Genomic DNA, 20,333 nt, shown 5'->3' on the forward strand with positions numbered 1-20,333 from the left:
TTCTTACTTACAAGCTAATTAACTTCATACACTTGATCACTGTTTTTCAATGGTTGAATTATTATGCCGGCCCTTAAAGGGTACGTAATTTTTTTTTTAAAAAAAGAATTGTACAAACTTTTAGAATTTGAAATTTGTGTGAATGACATGAGAGATAAATTAGAATGATGCTAATGATAAAAAATCTTTGTCGAAGTATCATAAAATGACAAATTTTTAGGGATAATATAGAATGCTCATTATTACTAAAATTAGCTGTAGTCTCACCGACACGAGAGAAATGAATTAATTCGCTAACTTTGATAGGTTAAATGAAAAAAATTGACTATCATAACTTTAAACCACATGGTATAAGTCGGCGGTGAAACACCTGCCAGTGCAGACTTCAGTTAAAGCCAAAACAGAGAAGTATGGTTACTAACTGGAAGTCGGCACTGTAAACGCAGACTTTATAAGTCGGCAATGTAAACACGGACTTTATAAGGTAGCATAGCAATAAAGTTGGCAACGTTATAGCTTCAATTGTCGAATTCACTCGTAAAGACCATCGATGGATCATCCGATTTAGCTCCAAATAGTGTAAATTCGATCAACTATATATACGAGCTCTAGGTTTTCGATTCTTACGATTAGGAACAAAATGAGTTCTAGGATTCGAAGGGCATGTTTGGATTTTGAGTTAAAATGATTTAATCCCCCAATTAATTCACTTCATTAAGATTAAATAGCTTATGGGGGGATTAAATAGATGAAATTATGGGTGTTGGGAGTGGGGAAAATTGAATTTGAATTTTACTGGGGATATATATTTAAGAAATTAATCAATTCACATGTGTAAACATTTCGATATTTTTTGTTTAGAAGATTCTTAAAACAATTTCATTCAGGAAAGAATAAGTACAAGTAGCATCACACGCACTTTAAATTCTGGGCTACATTGGCCTACTACAATAGAAGGCTAAACTTTGCATCCGACGATTTTCATGATTGTTTATTTAACGAAACAAATTAAGTTTTTCTGAAAAACGAAAGATAAATTTTTTAAAGTGGTTTCAGGAGGTTCCTAAAATAATTTGATTAAGAAAAGAGTGGGTACAATAGCATTGCTTACAGCGCGAAAGCAAAATACATAAAAAGTTTTTTGAGTTTTCAGGTTATATACTGACTGTCCTTAAAGCAAGTGGCAAACGGCTTGGTGGTTGGTACCCGAGACCCAAGTTTGAATCCTAGTTGATTCACATTTCCAGCTAAGTTTATTTCTAAATGACATTAATAAACGAAATGGGTAGTGTGCTACATATCTCTCAAAATGACAAATATTTTTCAGCAATTTATACGAGAATTCTTTCTTTTTTTTTGAGAATAAACACTATCTCACCCTCCCTAAAATTTTTAGATATGTGTCAAATTCTGAAACTACAAGGTTTTTTAATTCTATTTTGTTTTAGTTTTCTCATTAAGTTAAGTGTATATTATGCCTGATGTAATTAAGATGTGGATTTTGTGTTAGGATTTAGTTACTATTATAAATATACTCTTATTCCATTGATTTGGTGCAGCAGATGAAAGATAGTATGAGTGTTTTTTTTTTTTACTACGGTTTTATAAAAGAGACATATTTTGTACACAACTTTGATTATAACGAAAATATTCGCTACATCTTCGCTAGTGGATATAGGCCAGTGGCCGAACCAAGTAAATATTATGTATTTTATTTTATTTTTTTTTCGGATTTCTTTTAGTATTTTCACACCGGACGAACTATATCTTTTCTGCTTTAGTTTTAACAAAAATAATAATGATAATAACAATAATAATAAGAAAGAAAATTGAAACATAGGAACTGTGTATAAAATATCTGAGGTTATGAATGCAATCTCTTCATCTTTCATGTTCTCCTAACCTAAATCCACTCTTACTACATTAGTAATGTTTGAGCAATTTGAGGTTAATGATCTTGGTCATAGAAATAAAATTCAAGGCTAAAATGAGTTACTATATTTCAGTATATAAGAAATAGAAGAAAATGCTACAACAGAGGTTGTGCTCATTGCTTTAACCCATTTTCATGTCAAACACAGAGCTTAGATCATTGAACTCATGAACATTCTCTTTTTTTTTTTTCCCCTTTTCACCTATATACAAATCTCCGCGCGCACAAACCTAAGTCGAAGGAACAGAAAAATGAACCGCGTAAATTTAAATTTTTTCCCCCCCTTTTCTTCCCCTCCAACAGTCGCGGATTCTTCCAAGTTCTTGTTGCTTCTTTTGCGAAACTCGCGCATGGTTCAACTCCTGTTGTGTATCGGATCGGACCCCCTTCGGACTCTCCTTTTGCTCATCTGGGTAGCGTCCACCGTCGAAGATGCCGATACCGACCTCTTCTTCGTATTCAGCTCCGCAACACCAGCGCCATTACGGGTGCGTAGCTCCGTCGCAGCAGATGCTGCTGCGCCCCCGCACTCCGTTCTTATAGTTCTGAGGCCGCAGACCACTTCGCTATCCATAGCTAAAAGACCGACAAAGAACAGGAGAGTAAGGAGGATCCTTCGGATGTTGAATGCCATTGCCTCTTACGGCGCGTAAAAATCCAACACAAGATTGTGAACTCCTCTGTATCCCTCTGTCTGTAGATATAACCTCACCCTTGCAGTGTTCTGGGTCTAAAAGCATAAAAAGATCCACTTCAGTAGTGTGGCAGCAACCAAAGCATACATCTAAGGCTGTTTTAGAAGCTTCTGACAGTTATATAAGCAGATTGAGAAGCACTTCTTGGGAATCCAAATTCTCTCTCTCTTTATAGGGCAGCAGAAGCTTAAAGTGAAATGTGGGCAGTAGGACCAACAAAGAACAAAACCAGATGCTTGCTTTATGCCATTTCTATGATCTTCTTCTACTTTAAGAAGCTCCTCTCCAAACTTTGACAAGCACTCCTCTCAATGCAGAGTGGCCACATGGTTTTTTGTGCTAAAACAGGGCTCTTTGCTGCTTTTGTTAGCCATTCTTGCATCCAAACACACTTTTCCTTTGAATCTTCCAAGTGCCAAAGCTTCCATTCAAAGCTTGTAAAGAGAACCCACCACATCAGGCTTCTTCCCCTATGTATTTTCTCTCACCCATTTTATCACCTTTTCTTTAATTCTGTTCTCACAATTTTCCAAGCCATGGAAAGAGAACAAATCACATGCAGATTGCGAATCTTAATGCGCAGGGATTTCCTGCTTTGTGGAGATCGGACGGTCGGGCTTCGCCGGGATTTAGATTGTTTGGACTGTTTATGGTCTAAGAAGATTACCACAGCTCAGAGTTGGCACCAATAGGAGGGCTCCGCCTTTTGTAATTAAAGCAAAAGAGAAATAGTGACTGTAGCTTTCTAAAGGGGCTTCAGCTACCTGGAACCTGAAGCTGCAACACAACAAAAATTAATCTATCTCTACCTTCATTAATATTAACTTAGCAATGATCCTTCGTAGTTATTCGCAAATTTCATAATAAACGCAAAGTACAACGAAGTATAGTTGTTGCGAGGATCGTAGAATCTTTTTCGAAGCTTCGAACTCTAAAAACTGCCGCCAAGTGCGTAAGTGGAGCTCACGAGATCATCATAGTTAGGAAAGAAAAGAAAGAAGAGGAAATCAAAAGGCGAATGAGGAGGGAATTTGGTGATTAGGACTTGCTCTTTGGAGGACAGATTCTTAAAGTTGGCGGGATTTCACTAATATTTTCTCAAAGCAAATGATCTGTGCTGGATGCCTTCCGGAATTTGAGGCAAGAGTTGCATGCTAGGGGCCACCAATTAAACTAATACGGAATTGACGAAAAAGATAAATCGCCGGTTAAACTAATAGAATCCACATGGAGATATGTTTAACTTAGGAAGCAATAACAAGGTCTAAATGTTTGATTTCTTAACCTCTAAGTAATGGTCACCTCTTTCGAAAATCGGATAGCGGTACGCAAGCAAAGCATAATGATAAAAGGAGAGGGAACTATTTTATTAAGAACTTGCGGTACCCTGATTCCTGCGAAAAAGTACGACATAAATTGAAAAGAAATGAGTTGTTAGCAACTTGATTTGTGAGGAGACATGTCGATTTTTAAGCATAATAGCAATGCTGCATTCAAATGAAACATAAGTTTGTCGATCCTTGGGTTATAATCCTTTCTAAAGTTGAGCGTTCACGCGAGGAACTGCAATGACTAGTGCTGCAGTTACATAACCAACATAAAGGAGTACGCCGAGCTGCAGAAGACGGCTTAGATGCTTTCGTTATGGATACCATCTTGTTCAAAAATGGACTTGAATCGTCACTCGTAACAACCGGAGGAGCAAATTTACAGCGCAAAATAAGTTCAGAAGAATCAGAACATTCGGTCGCATATGATTTAGTTGTTGTTTGTAAACTTTGTGATCCCTAGAGATGCTATCCGAACAGGTCAGGCCCAGGAACAACTCATGCCAGTTGTGGACACAACAAGAGTTAGAAAATTGAAGCTGATTCCAAACCGTAGCCATTTTATAATCTGGGCAGGAACAGGTCCCCCGAAAGTGCAAAAACGACACGATGAAATTGATGCTCCGACTTTTAGTTGGAGCATAGGCATACAAAATAAAATGACTCGCAAATACAGTAGACATCTATCGGATCATTTTGCCGAAAATGGATGAGGGTCGTCCCCGAAACTGTGCTGACGAATCATGGAGTCCCGAGCGGCGGCATCAGGGGATTCGACTCTATCTACTGGTGCGGTCGCGTGGGCGAAGGAAAGAGGGTTCGGAGGCGAAATGGGTGATGAGAGGAGTGTGTGTTTGAGGGGGAGTTGAATGGGTTAAGTTCATGAGAAGAGTGGGGGAGTTTTAGTGAGGAGCAAATGAAATATTATGAATGTTTTATACAAAATACACCTACCAACTGTAATAACGGTCTCCCAATTTGGGCTGTGAATCTAACGGTCCTCATTGGCCCTAACTCGGCCCACAGGCCCAGCTTATGTTGATAATTAATTTATATAAATATAGGTCCTTACATTTCTGCACAACTTCAAAGGAGTCCTTATCGTTTTATCTTTTTCACACAAGTCCGTGAATTTTCATTTTTTTTACTCCCTGAAATCTCTCTGGAACCTATTATAGAGGAGTTTACAAATATTTCATTAACTGTTTAAACTTTTATCTTTTTATATAGATTTATTTATGTAAATACTAAATATATGCTTTTTTATTATAAATTTTTCTTCTTATTTTACCATCTATCTTTATTAAAACTAAAATATCGCATATTCTTTTATATATTCTAATAAACGAGGCTCAAATAGAGGCTTTTATGGGGAAAACAAAACCTTTAAAACTCATAAATCTATAACAAAATTTAGGAACTCTTTGAAATTATCTTAAAATTTGCGGACCTAAGTATAAATTCTCCAATCTCACGTGCGATGCATCCGCTTGAGTAACCACCGAGCATTCCTAGTATTCGATCTCGACGTTGCTACGAGTACTCGCAGGTGTACCCCCAAGTATTTCTTCCGAAGCGGCATTCCACAGTAGTCGTAGGTCGGAAAAGACATATTTAGAACACTTTCGAGTACGCGTAAAATTCGCCACTATTGGTAGGTGTAAAAGAGCGGGTCCTTCCCATTACCCGCCACCGCATCCGAGATGCGACCCATCGAATCCGGTCACTCTCCTGTTCTCAAGCCCCTCCGAATCCGAACCGCATCTGCTGACTTGGACCAATCATAAACTGCCACCTGGAGATGATGGTGCACTTTACTCTGGACCGCGAGTGACCGTACTCTCGCTCGAGTACACCTATAAACGGAAAAGCTTACCCTTTCCACAGGTTTAAAACGTTAATGCTCTCTTTCTTCTCCCTCCTCCTCGTCGCTTTGGGCGAAATCGGGGAGGGGTCGAGAATTAGGGTTTTAGCTTGGGGTTAGAGTTAGGGTTTCGAAGCGAAGGGGATCGGAGGAGCTCGGAGGTGGAGGATGGTGGTGGACAAGGGGAAGAGGTGCAAGGTTGCGGAGCGCGGAGAGGAGAGCGATCGCGTGGATGGTGAGCTTGTTCCTTACATAGAGAAGCTCCAGGAGATCCAGGACGAGCTCGAGAAGGTTGTAGATTTTGTTTTATTTGTAAAACTTTAAGCCCTTTTTTGTATGTTTAATTAGTTCTTAAAGCTAATTTTTGACATTTTATGCTGGGAAATAAGCATTAGTAAGATTGTATGCTTCCGTAGGTGTTTTCTTAGGTTTGCGACTTGATTATTACTAGGAAAAGTTCTTCTTACTATACAAATATCACTTTTTTGCCTATATCATAACTTTTACGTCCCTAATTTACATAATTCTTTGCAATGTAGCAAAAGGTATGGTTTTGTAAGTTGAGAGTTACTCGTAAACTCTTTAATGATGAGGCATTAGCTCAGAAGTCATTTTGCATTTCATTTTTGTTTCATTGAGGCGGTTTAAAAGCTATTTTGCCTCGAAAGTATAGAAATATACATAATATGTAGAAGGGTTAGGCTGCTTGGACCAAAATGCAAACAATTGAAATTTCAGAGACTGAAAATCTCCGTAGGCTCAATTTTAAACTGAGCCAAAACTGATAAAAAATTTAGAATCCGAACCTCTTCGCCCATGGCAACCAGCCGACCCTGCAGTCCCACCAGGAGCTGATAATCCTGCATCACAGTCTTTACACTCGAGAATATGCACAGTATGTAGAGGTGGGCATCATGTCGTGTATTTTTTAAAATACAGGTCCTGAGAGAAGTGGCTTGGTAGGGCATGAAAGACTTGATGTGTCGCTCTTCAAAAATGATACCATAATTAGGAGTTTAATTGGTTTCCAAATAATTTTGGCGTAGTCGTTTTGTCATGGCTGGATGGATTCAGATTGATTATGAAACCCCTTTTTATTTTCAGACAGTTTGCTGTCGTATCTTATGAACTCTATGTAGTTCATTGGCTCAGGTGGGTCTTATGTACAAATTTTCTCCGCCTCTATTGCTAGTTAAACATTTCAGATTTGCTGTTAGTTATTAATTTTTCTTGGTATTACCATATCTAAAAGAGATTAGGTTCTGAATATTCTGGTGGGAAATTCTATTTTTAGAAACTTCTAAATTCGTTAAACAGAAGGATGTGATATTTCATAATCTTATAGCTGATATTCTTGTCCTGCATGGCACTGTATGCTTTGCAGGTCAATGAAGAAGCAAGTGACAAAGTTCTAGAGGTGGAACAGAAGTATAATGAGATACGAAGACCTGTCTATATGAGAAGGAGCGATATAATCAAATCCATTCCAGACTTTTGGTTAACTGCAGTCTGTACTTCTCATTTGTCCCTATCTGTATTTTGCTAGAAATCTTATCTTTTATTGGCTATCTGATTTGAATGTTCCTGGGATTTCTTCTAATGACAGTTTCTAAGCCACCCCGTACTTGGTGATCTTTTGAACAAGGAAGAGCAAAAGGTCTGCCGTTGAATTTCGCTATCTTTGCATAGCTCAGTCAGTATTTACAGTTGGCAGAACTGTCACGTTACACATGAGACTGTTAGATTGAATCATTTTTTTGACATTACATGTCATATTTAGATTTAATCATAACCCTGCATGGCTGTTTCTGTAGTGTTTTAATAAATTTTGCATTCCTGTAGATATTTAGGCACCTCATTTCACTAGATGTTGAAGACTTTAAAGACCTTAAATCAGGCTACTCCATAACCTTTGTGAGTGTGTTTCCTTTTTCTGCAAGTATTCTTTCATTAGAAATAGTTTATGAGGTGGTTCTTGCGGTAAATAACATGGATTGTTTACATTTGTTTTCGAGCTATTCAGAATTTCTCCCCTAATCCATATTTCGAAGATACATGCCTAAGAAAGACGTATTCTTTCTCTGACGAAGGAACAACTAATATAACTGGCACAACTATTAAATGGAAGGAGGGGATGGTAAGGGCAAATTCTTCCTTATGCTCGTTTTTCTGTTACAATACATAGTTCTGTACTCTGTTTTAGCCTTTCCGGCCCTTATATCTGCAGAATTGTGTGAATGGTGAGGCTCGTGAGAACAATGGCAGCAAAAGACCTTTCGGTGAAGAAAGGTCAGATTGTGATGCATTTTTTATGTCATTTATATCAGCAACAAAGTGCATGCCAAGTAGTTCTCACTTTACTCTATATCAGATAAATGGTTCCATTATGACACTTTTTACATCTAAAAGAGGTGAATATATGAATCTTATAGTATGAATTAATTGCACTGGAGTCTTCAACGTTTTGAAGTACTCAAACATTTCAATTGTTACAATGGTGTTCCCAAGAATGGTACAAGTAGCTAATAATTGCAAGAAATATTGTTCACAAAAAGTGTTAGTTTGGAGTTGGGAATACGTTTGTAACATGTACGTACATTTACATAATGACATAATGCTATAAACATGTGCAGTAGATTTTCAACTCCCGGAAATTTGAAGTACTGAATCAAATACTTATACTAGTATTTAGTTTGAAGTGCTTCCTTTTTTATGCAGCTTCTTTAGCTGGTTCAGTGAAACTCATCCAAAACGTATGCCGGAAATGTTCTCTGATGAGGTTAGTCGGGGTTTATTTGCATGAAATTCACTGTTAATGTGCCTGTTTCCCCAGGCATTAGCTGCTTCTGTATTCCTGGAAGCAGTTGCTCAATGCCTGCTCGAAACATTTCCCAACTAACTGTTTTATGTCTTTAAGCATGCATAGACTTTGTATTTCAGCTGCAGAGTGAAGCAGTTAGGGGGGCTATAATGAAAAAGCTGTTGTGCTTCTTTTAATAGCTCTACTCAAAAGGGCATGGATCCCAAAGCTCCATTCGGCCCAAAGAAGCCCAGTTCATGATTACAGAGGAACTAATAATTTATGCTTCTGATGTCATGCAAGTCTCTATTATGGGAAAATAAGCATCTATTATCTTGCAATCTTCCATCATTTGCCTTTCTTATTAAATTTTCTCCAACATTGCATGATAATAGATGTAAATTTGTCAGGACAAGTCATGCACATTAGCAAATGTATTCCGCTAAGGGCTTGTTTGGTTCAAGGGTGGAATTGGAATGGATAATGGAATGAGAATGAATTGGAATGGTAATTGGAATGGCCCACTCCACCAAGACGTTTGGTTTATTTGTGGATTGGAAATTGGAATGAGTTATTTACATTTCATTATTTTGTTCGTATAAACTAAAAAAATTATAGAATACTGTAATACTAATTTTACTCTCAAATATAAATTTATATTATTTAAAATTTATGAAAAATATAATACTATTCTCTAATAAGTTTTCCAAAAAAAATATCAAATTTATTTTTAAAAACTTTTATTGATGTGGGTTAGGGATAGGGTTTTAAGAGAGGATAGGTTTTTTTTGTTTGATGAGAAAGGGGTGAAGAGGAGGGTGAGATGGTCACATGGGCTTCGAAAACTTAGTGAGCTTTCAGAATGAAATCTCAATCCGGGTTAGAAGACCGGAATCAAGTTGAAGGCTAATGGGCCATTTCCATTCCGGTCCGGAATAGAAATTCCAAACCGATTCATATGAACCAAACAAAATTAACCGGATTTGATCAAACCGATTCCCATTTCATACCCAAAATGGATGAACCAAACAAGCCCTAAATATAATCCGGCATTAAAAATCTCTCCCTCAATTCAAATATGCAGATAGCTGAGATAATAAAGGAAGATTTGTGGCCTAATCCTCTAAAGTACTTCAATCATGTAAGTTGTTCTTCTTTTGGCTTTATTTACATCATTCAGTGGACTCTCCTGTATGCAAGGTCCATCACACGTTCATATATTTGCGTACGCTTATTTTTATGCTGTAAAAGCATGATGTTACCTGTAACGTTGTATATCTATAGATATTCTCCGAACTGCACACATTTGACAATTTAACCCAATGTTCTTTACTTCTATATTTGTCCCATTAATACAGGAAGCTGGTGATGAGTTTGAAGGTGATGAAGATGATGATGAGGTAGTTAGCTCTCATTATCAAACTATAAAGTGTATACTAGTTAGTAACGCGCTGTTTCTCGCACTGAACTTATATTGTTAAGTTATTTCTCCTCTTTGAGTTGGCAATTTCTGTGATACGGTATAAATTTTGTTAGCTGCATCGTACCGGCAGCCAAAGTTGATAACTTTTCAGTGTCTATTTAAAGAATGATGGGCGAAATGTATTCGTTTGATGTTTTTTTTTTTTTCCTTCTATTATGCTCGTCATGCTAGAAAAGATTTACCTGACCGAACTTCACTCCTCAGAAGGGCACCGAATTCGATGATGAGGATGATGAGGACGGCGACAGCGACGATGAAGAGGAGGATGAAGGCGACGAGGAGGATGACGACTAGGCTTGTGTTAAATGAGCCTTCAGTTGCAGCAGGGCTAGATTATGTTGTTTGTTATGTTATATTCGAACCTATGCACTAGGTTTGTTGCTTGTCTCGGCGAACTTAATTTACATACATGTTAGATGGATTAAGCTAGTTTGAGGTGTGACAGTATGTATAGCCTCTTGGAGGCCTTCGTTCTCGGAAAAATGGTTTTATGAAGTGCATTTACTGGGGCTATTCTGCTAAGAACACTGCTCTTGGTGCTTAAATCATGTCCGGATCAAAGCCCCATTTATTAATTGCACCAGATTCTCATGCACCAAATCCAATATGGATTAGCTTATTCGATGATACAGTAATGTAATCTGCAACATCAAACGAGGTTGCGAGTAAATATTATTAGTTCTGCCTTTTGTGGTGAATTTTTTTTTTTTGAGAGATAGGTAGCACGCTATCTGCTTTGTTTATTTTATTTAGAAAAATAAATTTGGCTGAAAATATGAATCAACTAGGATTCGAACTTGGGTCTCGGGTACCAATTATCAAGCTCTTTGCCATTTGCTCCAGGGACGCTGGGACGGCCGGTTTTGTGGTGAATTTTTAGAGGCACGACAAATGGTACATGGTGTTAACGGGTCGGATCCTGATGAGCGCGAGTCAGAGGAGGCCCGGATCCGAGACCTAGGGACGGCGTGGGGCACGCAGCCGAATCAGAAAACGGGGTCGGGTGTGAGCCGCGCACGCGCTCGCGCCCTACGCGGCGTGGGGGTCCACGCTGGCCGCTTGCGGAGCCGCGTGGGGCCCACGAGCAGCGCGCGCCACGTGGCGCGGCACGCGTCGCCGGGGCACGGATAGGGTGGTGGCCACACGCGGGTGCGTGGTGCCTTCGCGCTCCGCCCGGAGTCGTCCTCATCGTTCCCACCCTCGATCCCTACCAAACTCCCTTTGCGCATCAAAATTAAATAGAAATGCGAAGCCGAAGATAAACTTAATAAATAAAAATTAATAATGGTAGTAACATGATAATATCACAAGGAAGGAGAAGAAGAACCTCAAAAATAAAAAAAAAAAAACCTATCTCCTGCTCGATCCCTGCTTCGCCGATCGGTTTATCGTAAGGTACTCTTCCTCGATCCGTAGTCATCTTCGATCTGCGCATCAACTAGATGCAGATCTGATTCTTGGTCTCTATTAAATCCTGTAAATTATACACCTATTTTTGATTGCCTGATCTGTTAGATCCCTCGAAGAGTTCTTTTTTTTTTTTTTTTTTTGCTGAAGAACGAGTAGTAATTAGTGTTGTGAGTTCGAATCAGATCTAAAAGTGGAGTTCGTGATGTTTAATTGATGCAGGGGTTCGCAATCTGAGCATGGTTTCAGAGTCTGAGCAATCTTCATCGATGGCTAATGGAGAAATTGTTGCTGAGAGACCGGCTGGGAGGTTGTTCTATTACTTAAGATTGCCATAAAAATTGCATAATTTATGGATCACATTTGTTGCATTGCTCCTAGAAAATTTGTCACGCACTAGTAGATGTGACTAATTATCCTATATCTATAATCCTTCAGCTTTGGCTGGCTAATAGTGAAAACTGATTATTTATGCTTCTCGTGCGATGCTATCTGTAAGCACCTACAAACTATAATATATGTGATTTATAATATTCCCGACTAGGAAGATCAGAAACAAATGAAAACATGCAGATTATGGCAGAGAGAAATGTAATACACCCTATACGCATTATTTAGAGTGCTTAATGATCAGCTGGACATGTCTGTAGTGATATGGATTTGTTTGAGCGGTAAGCACCTCGACGTGGACTTTGATATGTTTAATTGAATCAGACCTATAAACTATACAGGTTTCATCAGCATAAGTGGCGGAGAAGGACAATGCATCTTACATTCAAATTTCAAGTTACTTAATGTTTATATCTTGATCTTGATTGCTAATTTATAAGTCGATTCATCTATTGCGAATTCACGATAATATTAAGACTAGACTGTAATTTAGTTCTTGGGAACGAAATTTACAGGGTAAATGTTCAAATTTTTGCGAACTTCTGCCTCTAGAATTGCGGCATTTTTATCTTTCCAATGCTGATTTAGCATACCGATTGTTCTAGCAATATCTAAACCTTGAGATCTTTTGTCACTTTGGAGTTTCTTCAAGAACCCATAACAAGAGAACAGCATCAAGCAACAGAGTATATGTCTGGACTAATTAATCTTTCGTTTCCTCGATCTTTTATGTTCAAACGGATTTTGTCAGTTGTGAAAAATAATAGATGACTCAGTTATGCTAGTTATCACAGACATGCAGCACACTCTGGTTTCTTCATATCTTGATCTTTGTTAGTATATATTACTTCGTTCTTTTCCTAGTAACTAATTTTCTTAAACCTTTATTGCTGCTTTAGATTTTTGATGTTTGAGAGCTTTCATTATGCAGGTCTGTCCCCAGCAAAAAATCCCAGGCACAAGTTCCAAAGAAAATTCATAAAGCTGAAAGAGAGAAACTTAAGCGTGACCAGCTAAATGATCTCTTCTCTAAACTGGATAAAATGCTAGGTAAATATATATGGATCAGTTGCTAGTATACATTCTTGTACAAGCTTGGTCTTTCCTTATAGAAAGCAATTAGCACATTGAAATGGTTACATATTAATTATTGTGCCTGATTTATTTGTACCCCCTGAATTATTATGGGTAATCACAGCTTATCATTGAAGTTTGACCTGTATTTTCATTTTATCCTAAAGAGTTTTAATCCCAGGAGTTTCAAATTACTTCTTGAAGCTTGACATCAATATCATTTACCTCCACTTCAGGCCCTATTGTATTCCCCGATAATTTGTATGAGAAAATCGAAACTGCGCCAAATTTCAGGGATCAAATTTGTTGTTAGATTTTTACGTTTTACAAACTTGTCCTGCTCCGGGAGAAAATGTTAGGCTTTTCTCTTGCTGATCAGTATGAACTATTTATTTGCAGAACCTGATCGACAAAACAATGGCAAGGCATGCATATTGAGTGATACTACTCGAATAGTGCGTGACCTCATTGCTCAAGTAGAATCCCTCAGAAAAGAAAATGCTGCTCTGCAAACCGAGTCGCACTATGTAAGTTCCTTGTTCTGAGGTTTATGTTCATTCGTAATGGTAGTGATTCTATTCTTTGGATTTTCGTTTTCATATTTAATTCTACATCATTTTTTTAATAGAAAATATCTTTTTCTTAATGGTAAAAGAATTGGCATATGTTTTTAGGAGAATTTGAAACCAAAATTAGAATGCGGCATTAATGTAGTTTATATATTCTCTACAATCATGTTATTATTATTATTATTATTATTATTATTATTATTATTTTGTTTAATCATGACCATGTTTCAGCATGCCTTTTCCTTTGGTTATTCAACTATGTGCAGCTATATACTCGTGTAGAAACTATTTTGTTATTTAAGCATTCAATATTGAGAGATGGGGAGATTTTCTCTGATAACATTTTTTTGATGAATGGTAAGCTCCTTACATATTTTAAAAACAACATTGCATGAACGACGTCAAAATGTTCAGAAGCAAACAGAGCTTGACTAGTCTACTGAGGTACAAAGCATCCTATATTTTCTTCTCCCGCATTGTGGATTGTTAAGAATAGGTCTTGCCTAGAGCTTTCATAGACCCTTGTGAATCTCATCATAGCTAAGTAACTAGCATGCCAAATTTAGGTGACTGGAACAGAAAAGGTGAGGAAGTTCATGGAGATGGAAGAAAATGGTATACTTGAAAATGAATGTTACATTTGTCTTCCATAGCATACAAATTTTTAAACTACAATAGGAAAAGTCAGATGCTCTTAAACGCGCATTTGTGCCTGCATGAGTGAGGGTTTTAACAAGCAATTCTACGGTGAGGAAAAAGAAAAGAAAAACTCTAAAGAAACCATTAGGATTCATGGGAGGCCTAGCAGGGATGGACAGGGAGGAGAATTAGCTTTGCTGTTCCTCCCTGGGAAATTGCCCAATCATTTTACAAGCTCCTAAGTTTGAAGAATGTGCGTTTGTGTTTAGAATCCGAAATGTGATGCTGCGCCATTAGCACTACTTGAGCCAATTCATGAAACCGTTTTCAAGCTTGGTCAGAACATCTATCTATCTATTGATTATATCTGCGTTTTCACATTTCATAATTTTTAAGCCTATGTTTTCATTCGGCTGCACGGGTACTTATCTCGCCCTGGTCCTATTAATTTTACTTCGCTAATCTTCCTAAGCGCTTGACGCCTTTCTTATGTCGGACGTTGAACAGGTCACCACAGAAAAGAACGAGCTGAGGGACGAGAACGCCGTGCTCCAAGCCCAAATATCCGACCTCCAATGCGAGGTTAGGGCGAGGATGGGGTACAATGGAGTTTGGACCAATCCCCCAAATGTAAATACAATCAATGCGCTGCATCCGACGACAAACCCCATGCTTCAGCAACCGCCTGTCATCGAGCGAGCTTTTACCACACCACCACGAGAACTCCAGCTGTTCCCCGGGGCAGCGGGATCACCGGATCACGAATCACCGTCCCCGCGTGTTAGGAGACCGCATGCGAGCTACGCGACACCATCCAACACCTGGACGGAGCGGCTTCTCCCAGGCCTCAGAAGAGAAGCACAGGAAGAGGAACAGCAACAGAGTAGCAGCGGGATCACAGAGAGCAGTAGGGAAGATAGGGTTGGTTAGTAGTGCTTGAGCTAGGGGTGGTGGTGGTTGGCTTGTAAATGATTAGGTGTTCATGAGTAAATTGTTATTTTGCTGGTTCTGCTAACTAATGTTAACGTAGATATATGTTCAGTTACACATGCTCTTGTAATGCTTCACAATTATTTTAGTTGTTGCAACTAAATCCTTGAGAAAGGAACGATTAATATAACAGATGATGAAAAAAGGATAATGCCAAATTCATTCTAATATTTGGTCAATTTGCATATAGCCACTCGAGCTGAAGTTAGTTCAAATTTGAGGTGAAACTAGATCGACTTTGGAATTGGGCAAGCGGGTTCGAGCTCAGATCTGTTTTAAGGCGTGCACACGCCACACGCAGTAGGGCCTTAAGACGATCAGGGGTTCTCAATCCTCTTCGATTCACCACGAATCTTAAGGCGCGCGGACCCATGTCGTAACCCAATCTATCGCCATCACCCGGTTTGGCCCAGATTGAGCCCGTTTAGTGTCGCGAAAACCAAACCGAGGGCTAATCGTGGACCGGTCCGCTCGAGTCGTACCCGGCCCAGCCCATCATTAGTTGAGCACTCATCAGAGTCACCCGCCGAATTAGGGTTTTAGGGTTTCGACAAACGATATATATAGATCGCCCTCCCCCTCTTCGTCTTCGTCTCCTCCCTTTTTTTTTTTTGCCCACTCGAAGAGGCGAAGAGCGCGGCGGCGGCGTGGGAGGGGGAGGAAAGGCGATCTCCAGGAGCCATGGTGCACGTTAGCTTCTACCGCAACTGTGAGTACCCTCTCTCTCTCTCTCTCTCTCTCTCTCTCTCTCCGATCGGATCCCCAGATCTCGGTGAAACCCTAGCGGAAACAGTAAGAGGCATAATTTGAATCGTGGTGCTTCGTCTTCGCAGATGGGAAGACGTTCAAGAAGCCGCGGCGCCCCTACGAGAAGGAGCGGCTGGACGCGGAGCTGAAGCTGGTGGGGGAGTACGGGCTCCGGTGCAAGCGGGAGCTGTGGCGGGTGCAGTACGCGCTGAGCCGGATCCGGAACGCGGCGAGGGACCTGCTCACGCTGGACGAGAAGAACCCGCGCCGGATCTTCGAGGGCGAGGCGCTGCTCCGCCGCATGAACCGCTACGGCCTCCTCGGCGAGGACCAGAACAAGCTCGACTACGTCCTCGCCCTCACCGTCGAGAACTTCCTCGAGCGCCGCCTCCAGACCATCGTCTTCAAGTCCGGCATGGCCAAGTCCATCCACCACGCCAGGGTCCTCATCAGGCAACGCCACATCAGGTACATTTATTATAATCATCATCTTTCAACATGCATTCGACATTTTGGAGTTTGTTGTATCTGCATCCGTAGCTTCTGTAATTTGTATACCGATCCTTAAAGCTCCTCCTTTTGTTTGCTGTTGGGTTCGTTGTACATGCACTCAGTATGTTAGGGTCTGTTGTTTTCGGCTAGCTTAAGAAAAGTCCCTAACTTTTCTTAACCTTTTCACTTAAGTTATTTAGTTTTTTTTTAAAAAAATATTTTCTTTCAAAAATCTCCCAACTTAGCTATTTCAAAAATCTTCCACTTACAATGCTAGCAGTTTATCTCTAACACTCTACTCTCATAAACATATAATTATCAAGTTTAGAGGGTAAAATATTACTAAGTTAACAAAAATTTAAACTATTAACGTAATTATCAAAGGTTCAACTAGATGATGATTAGTACGGGTTTTTCTGTTTTTGAGAAAAACTTAAAACCTAGGTCTTCTTTGAAAAGATAGAATGTGAGACTTTTTGTGAAAAATATAAATTTTCTGGTCTCTCCATTCTCAGGCAATTAATGCCTTTATACTTCATATTTTGGTTTTCTCGGAATAGATCTCCTCCTCAATTTTTTAATTGTTGATCTGTAGCCAGCTATAAGCCCTACTACTATATTTCAGATTCTGGCATTGAAATCGCACATGACGATGTTGCGTACATGCATTCATGTCTTTGATGCTCATAGAAGAGCTGAGAATGATATGCTTATTCCTTTCATGCTCCATTTTTGGAAACAATTTTTGCTTGTAGTCTTTATATGTTCTAATCATCTTAGGTTGAGAAGCTTGCTTTTGTTGATTTGAAATGGGCCATGTGATGAGAATGCTTTAGTAATAACTCACGACGGTCGTCTGAGACGCTTTTAATGTGTCTATATTGATGCAGACATCATTCTCTGATGCCCCTTCTCTTATAATAGATATTTGTTTATCTGAACACATGATAACATCATTTTGCAACTTAATGCTCTGTAATAACACTCAGAAATGTTTCCAAAAATTTTCTTTGATTCAAATTTTTGTATTTTATTGTATAATTTCCTACTCTTTGCGCTCTTCTCTTCGGGCACAATGAGGAATCATGTTCTCTCTATAAAATATTGAAGTCTTACGGCCGGTGACTACACATCTTTAAGTCCTTTTCATTCTGAGTGCCTCACTTAATTATCATTTATTTCAGTTTGTCTCTGATTGGCACAAATTTTATTTCTTTTTTCTGCTCTTTATTATGTTCTGTTGGCATCATGTTGTTTCATTTATGTCTTATACATGTTAATAATTTTGTTGTTTCAAAATATGAAAGGTTGTAAAGAATTTTTTATCTGTTGACTTGGAAAGCTGTTCATATTATCTGAATTTTCTGCATCGATGTGTCAGCAACTCTTAAAAAATCCAATGCCCTTATGTAGCCAAATCCTATTATCTGTTAGGGAGTGGTGGATTCTCGATGCTAAACCACAGCTTTTCAATAAATAATTTGTTGGAGAGTCTGTAGTTTGCGCACATAACTTGCAAAAAAATGCGGTGCTTATGACACTGTTGTCGTAGCTCTACACTTCAGTACAATTTCTATGCGGTTACAAGTAAAGTTCTTGTGGTGATCCTATTCAGTTACAAGTATATCTCTTGGCTTTTGTTTTGCTCAAACCTAACTTTATTTGATTTGAATTTGCTTTGCAGAGTCGGAAGGCAACTGGTTAACATCCCATCATTCATGGTGAGGGTGGATTCGGAAAAACACATCGACTTCTCCCTCACAAGCCCGTTCGGTGGAGGTCGACCTGGAAGAGTGAAGCGAAAGAACCAGAAGGCCGCAGCTAAGAAGGCGGCTGGAGGTGATGGCGATGAGGAGGATGAAGAATGAGCGTGAAAGAGAGAGCTCTGTTGATTTCAGAGTTCTAGTAATTTCTTTGTTTCGTTATATTTTTCAGTTTTTCCTATGTTTGAACTATGTTTCCTAGGTGCATCTTTTTTGAGCGGTTTGTCTTAATTGAGCATCAAAAGACGAATTTAATGCTTCTGGATTTTTGAATATTGGTTTCAGAAAACTGTGTCCTATTTATTGAACTAAAGTCATCTGGCTGTTAGATTTAGCTTCTTGCTATCAGAGGTGGTCTTGATGCTAGTTTAAGAACATACTATTTTGGTGGTAATTTTGATTTCTTTTTGATTTATTGCGTACTCAGTGAGAACCATTATGTGGAGCAAAAATTTTCTAGGGGGCAATCTATAGAAGACATTAATAAGAGGGGCTGGATGCAGTTTATTGAGTTTGTACTTTTTATCTCTGCTCTCCACTGGATTATAGTTTCTAAAATGTAGCTTTAATAAGTATTATCATCAGATGGATGTATTGAAACTTTTGCTTCATTATCTGTGGCGGAAAGAAAGTAAATTAAATATTTTCCTTTTGTTCCAGCATCATTATTCTTATTATTATCATTATGGCTATTTTGCCCTATATTTGGAGTGCTGCCATTGAGATGGTGGAAAGATAGATCCATTTTCCGAGCACGAAAGTTTGGAGCCTTCTGAGATGACTTGGTTTTGCAACTTTGCATCCCAGCTGATGTCCTAGTTTGTGGTGTTTAGTTTACGCGTTGATATCATGCTGCTGAGGGGTGTGATGTCGAGTTTTACGGTACAGAGACAGAAGGGGTGTGATGTTGAGCTTTCCAGTGCTGCAGTGTTGAGTTTTTACAGCGCAGAGGCGCAAGGTCGATATCGTGTTGAGGCGCCGCTGAAGGGGTGTGATGTCGAGTTTAGATAGCATAGCGGTTGAGGCGCTGCTGAAGGGGTGTGATGTCGAGTTTGGATAGCTTAGCGAACTGCAGATTAGTAGTATTAGCAAACCAAATTTTCTGTATTTCAGAATCACCTTTTTTTCATTCGAAGGTTTGATATGATACTGTAGTGTGCTTAGCTTAGTCATAAACTTAAGGGTGCGTTTGGTTCGCGCTATCTTTTAAAGATTCCTAGTAATCCAATGGGAATAAAAAAATATGACGGTGTTTGGCTAAACGCACTAAGTAATCCAGTTTGTAATATTGGATTCACTTGGAAATAAGATTCACCCCAAAATACTAATCTCATTTCCTTGAGAGAGGGTGGGTATCCTTATATTAATGGATTGAGCTAATCATAATATGTCTAATATCTTTCTTTCTTCCTACCCGCCGGCTAATTGATATTATTTTTCTTTACACTCTAACCTTATATCTCTCTCTAAACTTTTGGTAACATTATCTAAAATTAATTAAATAAATAAATTAATTAATTGTATATTTTTTGTAATATTAAATAACATGGCTAATTAATATTAGCGTACGAACCAAACACAAGAATTTTACATTCTTAGTAATAGGATGAATAGGAATAAGATTTTCGGATATCTTTTATTCCTAGTAATCTTTCATAATGCGAACCAAACGCACTCTAATAGTGATGACATTAATCTTTTTTTTTCTATTTTTAATTCTACAAATGACAGTTACTTCTAATCTATTACCTGCACTTTCCCCTTTCTTCCTGCCTCCTGTGATCATAACCTTACTTGTATGATTATTGATTCTGCAATCTAAAATTGTTCGTACGAATATTTTTTTTCCATGATTAGGATTGTCATTTCTTCATGGGTTGATTCTCTTATTAGTCACCATGGTGTTTATATTCAAGCTGGGTATATCATTTTTGACTTGCGTGATTTCAAATTGATGTTATGAAATCCCAATTTCATCTCTTAAACTTCCACTTCCACTAAGAATTTATATCCAAGCATAGTCAACTCAAATCACAATCCAACTAAATACCAAAAAACTTCCGAGTGAAGTTCACACTTTGACTTATTAATTTATTTTTGAACAAGTCCGTAGTAGGAGAATAAAGTTCGGAGTTGACCCAGTTGATGTTACGAAAATA

The 20,333-nt window shown here is 38.6% G+C and overlaps 3 protein-coding genes across 7 annotated transcripts; all 3 read left to right on the plus strand.

Annotated features, from left to right (window-relative positions):
* On the plus strand, window positions 5,856-10,778 carry LOC109722097 (NAP1-related protein 2-like). 4 transcript variants are annotated; one of them, XM_020249983.1, is made up of 10 exons: window positions 5,856-6,111; window positions 7,205-7,327; window positions 7,427-7,477; window positions 7,663-7,734; window positions 7,844-7,957; window positions 8,048-8,109; window positions 8,539-8,599; window positions 9,705-9,761; window positions 9,979-10,020; window positions 10,308-10,778. In XM_020249983.1, the coding sequence occupies exons 1-10, from the start codon at window positions 5,989-5,991 to the stop codon at window positions 10,395-10,397; spliced, it is 795 nt and encodes a 264-aa protein (XP_020105572.1). In that variant the 5' UTR covers window positions 5,856-5,988; the 3' UTR covers window positions 10,398-10,778. The 4 variants fall into 4 exon arrangements, with proteins under 4 accessions (XP_020105572.1, XP_020105580.1, XP_020105588.1 ...); XM_020249991.1 differs by having other exon boundaries at window positions 10,311-10,778; XM_020249999.1 differs by lacking the exon at window positions 7,205-7,327.
* On the plus strand, window positions 11,265-15,340 carry LOC109721018 (transcription factor bHLH47-like). 2 transcript variants are annotated; one of them, XM_020248411.1, is made up of 5 exons: window positions 11,265-11,498; window positions 11,733-11,823; window positions 12,832-12,950; window positions 13,374-13,501; window positions 14,690-15,340. In XM_020248411.1, exons 2-5 carry the CDS (start codon window positions 11,750-11,752, stop codon window positions 15,110-15,112), a joined length of 744 nt encoding a protein of 247 aa, XP_020104000.1. In that variant the 5' UTR covers window positions 11,265-11,498; window positions 11,733-11,749; the 3' UTR covers window positions 15,113-15,340. The 2 variants fall into 2 exon arrangements, with proteins under 2 accessions (XP_020104000.1, XP_020104009.1); XM_020248420.1 differs by having other exon boundaries at window positions 11,267-11,498; window positions 11,733-11,820.
* LOC109720137 (40S ribosomal protein S9-2) lies at window positions 15,741-18,589 on the plus strand. The gene is made up of 3 exons (XM_020247032.1): window positions 15,741-15,881; window positions 16,006-16,387; window positions 18,096-18,589. Exons 1-3 carry the CDS (start codon window positions 15,854-15,856, stop codon window positions 18,277-18,279), a joined length of 594 nt encoding a protein of 197 aa, XP_020102621.1. The 5' UTR covers window positions 15,741-15,853; the 3' UTR covers window positions 18,280-18,589.

Source organism: Ananas comosus, linkage group 1 (genome assembly GCF_001540865.1).
Source record: "Ananas comosus cultivar F153 linkage group 1, ASM154086v1, whole genome shotgun sequence".
Classification (NCBI taxonomy): domain Eukaryota; kingdom Viridiplantae; phylum Streptophyta; class Magnoliopsida; order Poales; family Bromeliaceae; genus Ananas; species Ananas comosus.

Coding starts and splice junctions, on each gene's coding strand:
- LOC109722097 (XM_020249983.1), top strand. CDS start 5,989: ATGGTGGTGGACAAGGGGAAGAGGTGCAAGGTTGCGGAGCGCGGAGAG. Junction 6,112..7,204: donor TCCAGGACGAGCTCGAGAAG/GTTGTAGATTTT, acceptor TATGCTTTGCAG/GTCAATGAAGAAGCAAGTGA. Junction 10,021..10,307: donor GTGATGAAGATGATGATGAG/GTAGTTAGCTCT, acceptor TTCACTCCTCAG/AAGGGCACCGAATTCGATGA.
- LOC109721018 (XM_020248411.1), top strand. CDS start 11,750: ATGGTTTCAGAGTCTGAGCAATCTTCATCGATGGCTAATGGAGAAATT. Junction 11,824..12,831: donor GAGAGACCGGCTGGGAGGTT/GTTCTATTACTT, acceptor TTCATTATGCAG/GTCTGTCCCCAGCAAAAAAT. Junction 12,951..13,373: donor TAAACTGGATAAAATGCTAG/GTAAATATATAT, acceptor ATTTATTTGCAG/AACCTGATCGACAAAACAAT.
- LOC109720137 (XM_020247032.1), top strand. CDS start 15,854: ATGGTGCACGTTAGCTTCTACCGCAACT. Junction 15,882..16,005: donor CGTTAGCTTCTACCGCAACT/GTGAGTACCCTC, acceptor TCGTCTTCGCAG/ATGGGAAGACGTTCAAGAAG. Junction 16,388..18,095: donor ATCAGGCAACGCCACATCAG/GTACATTTATTA, acceptor TTTGCTTTGCAG/AGTCGGAAGGCAACTGGTTA.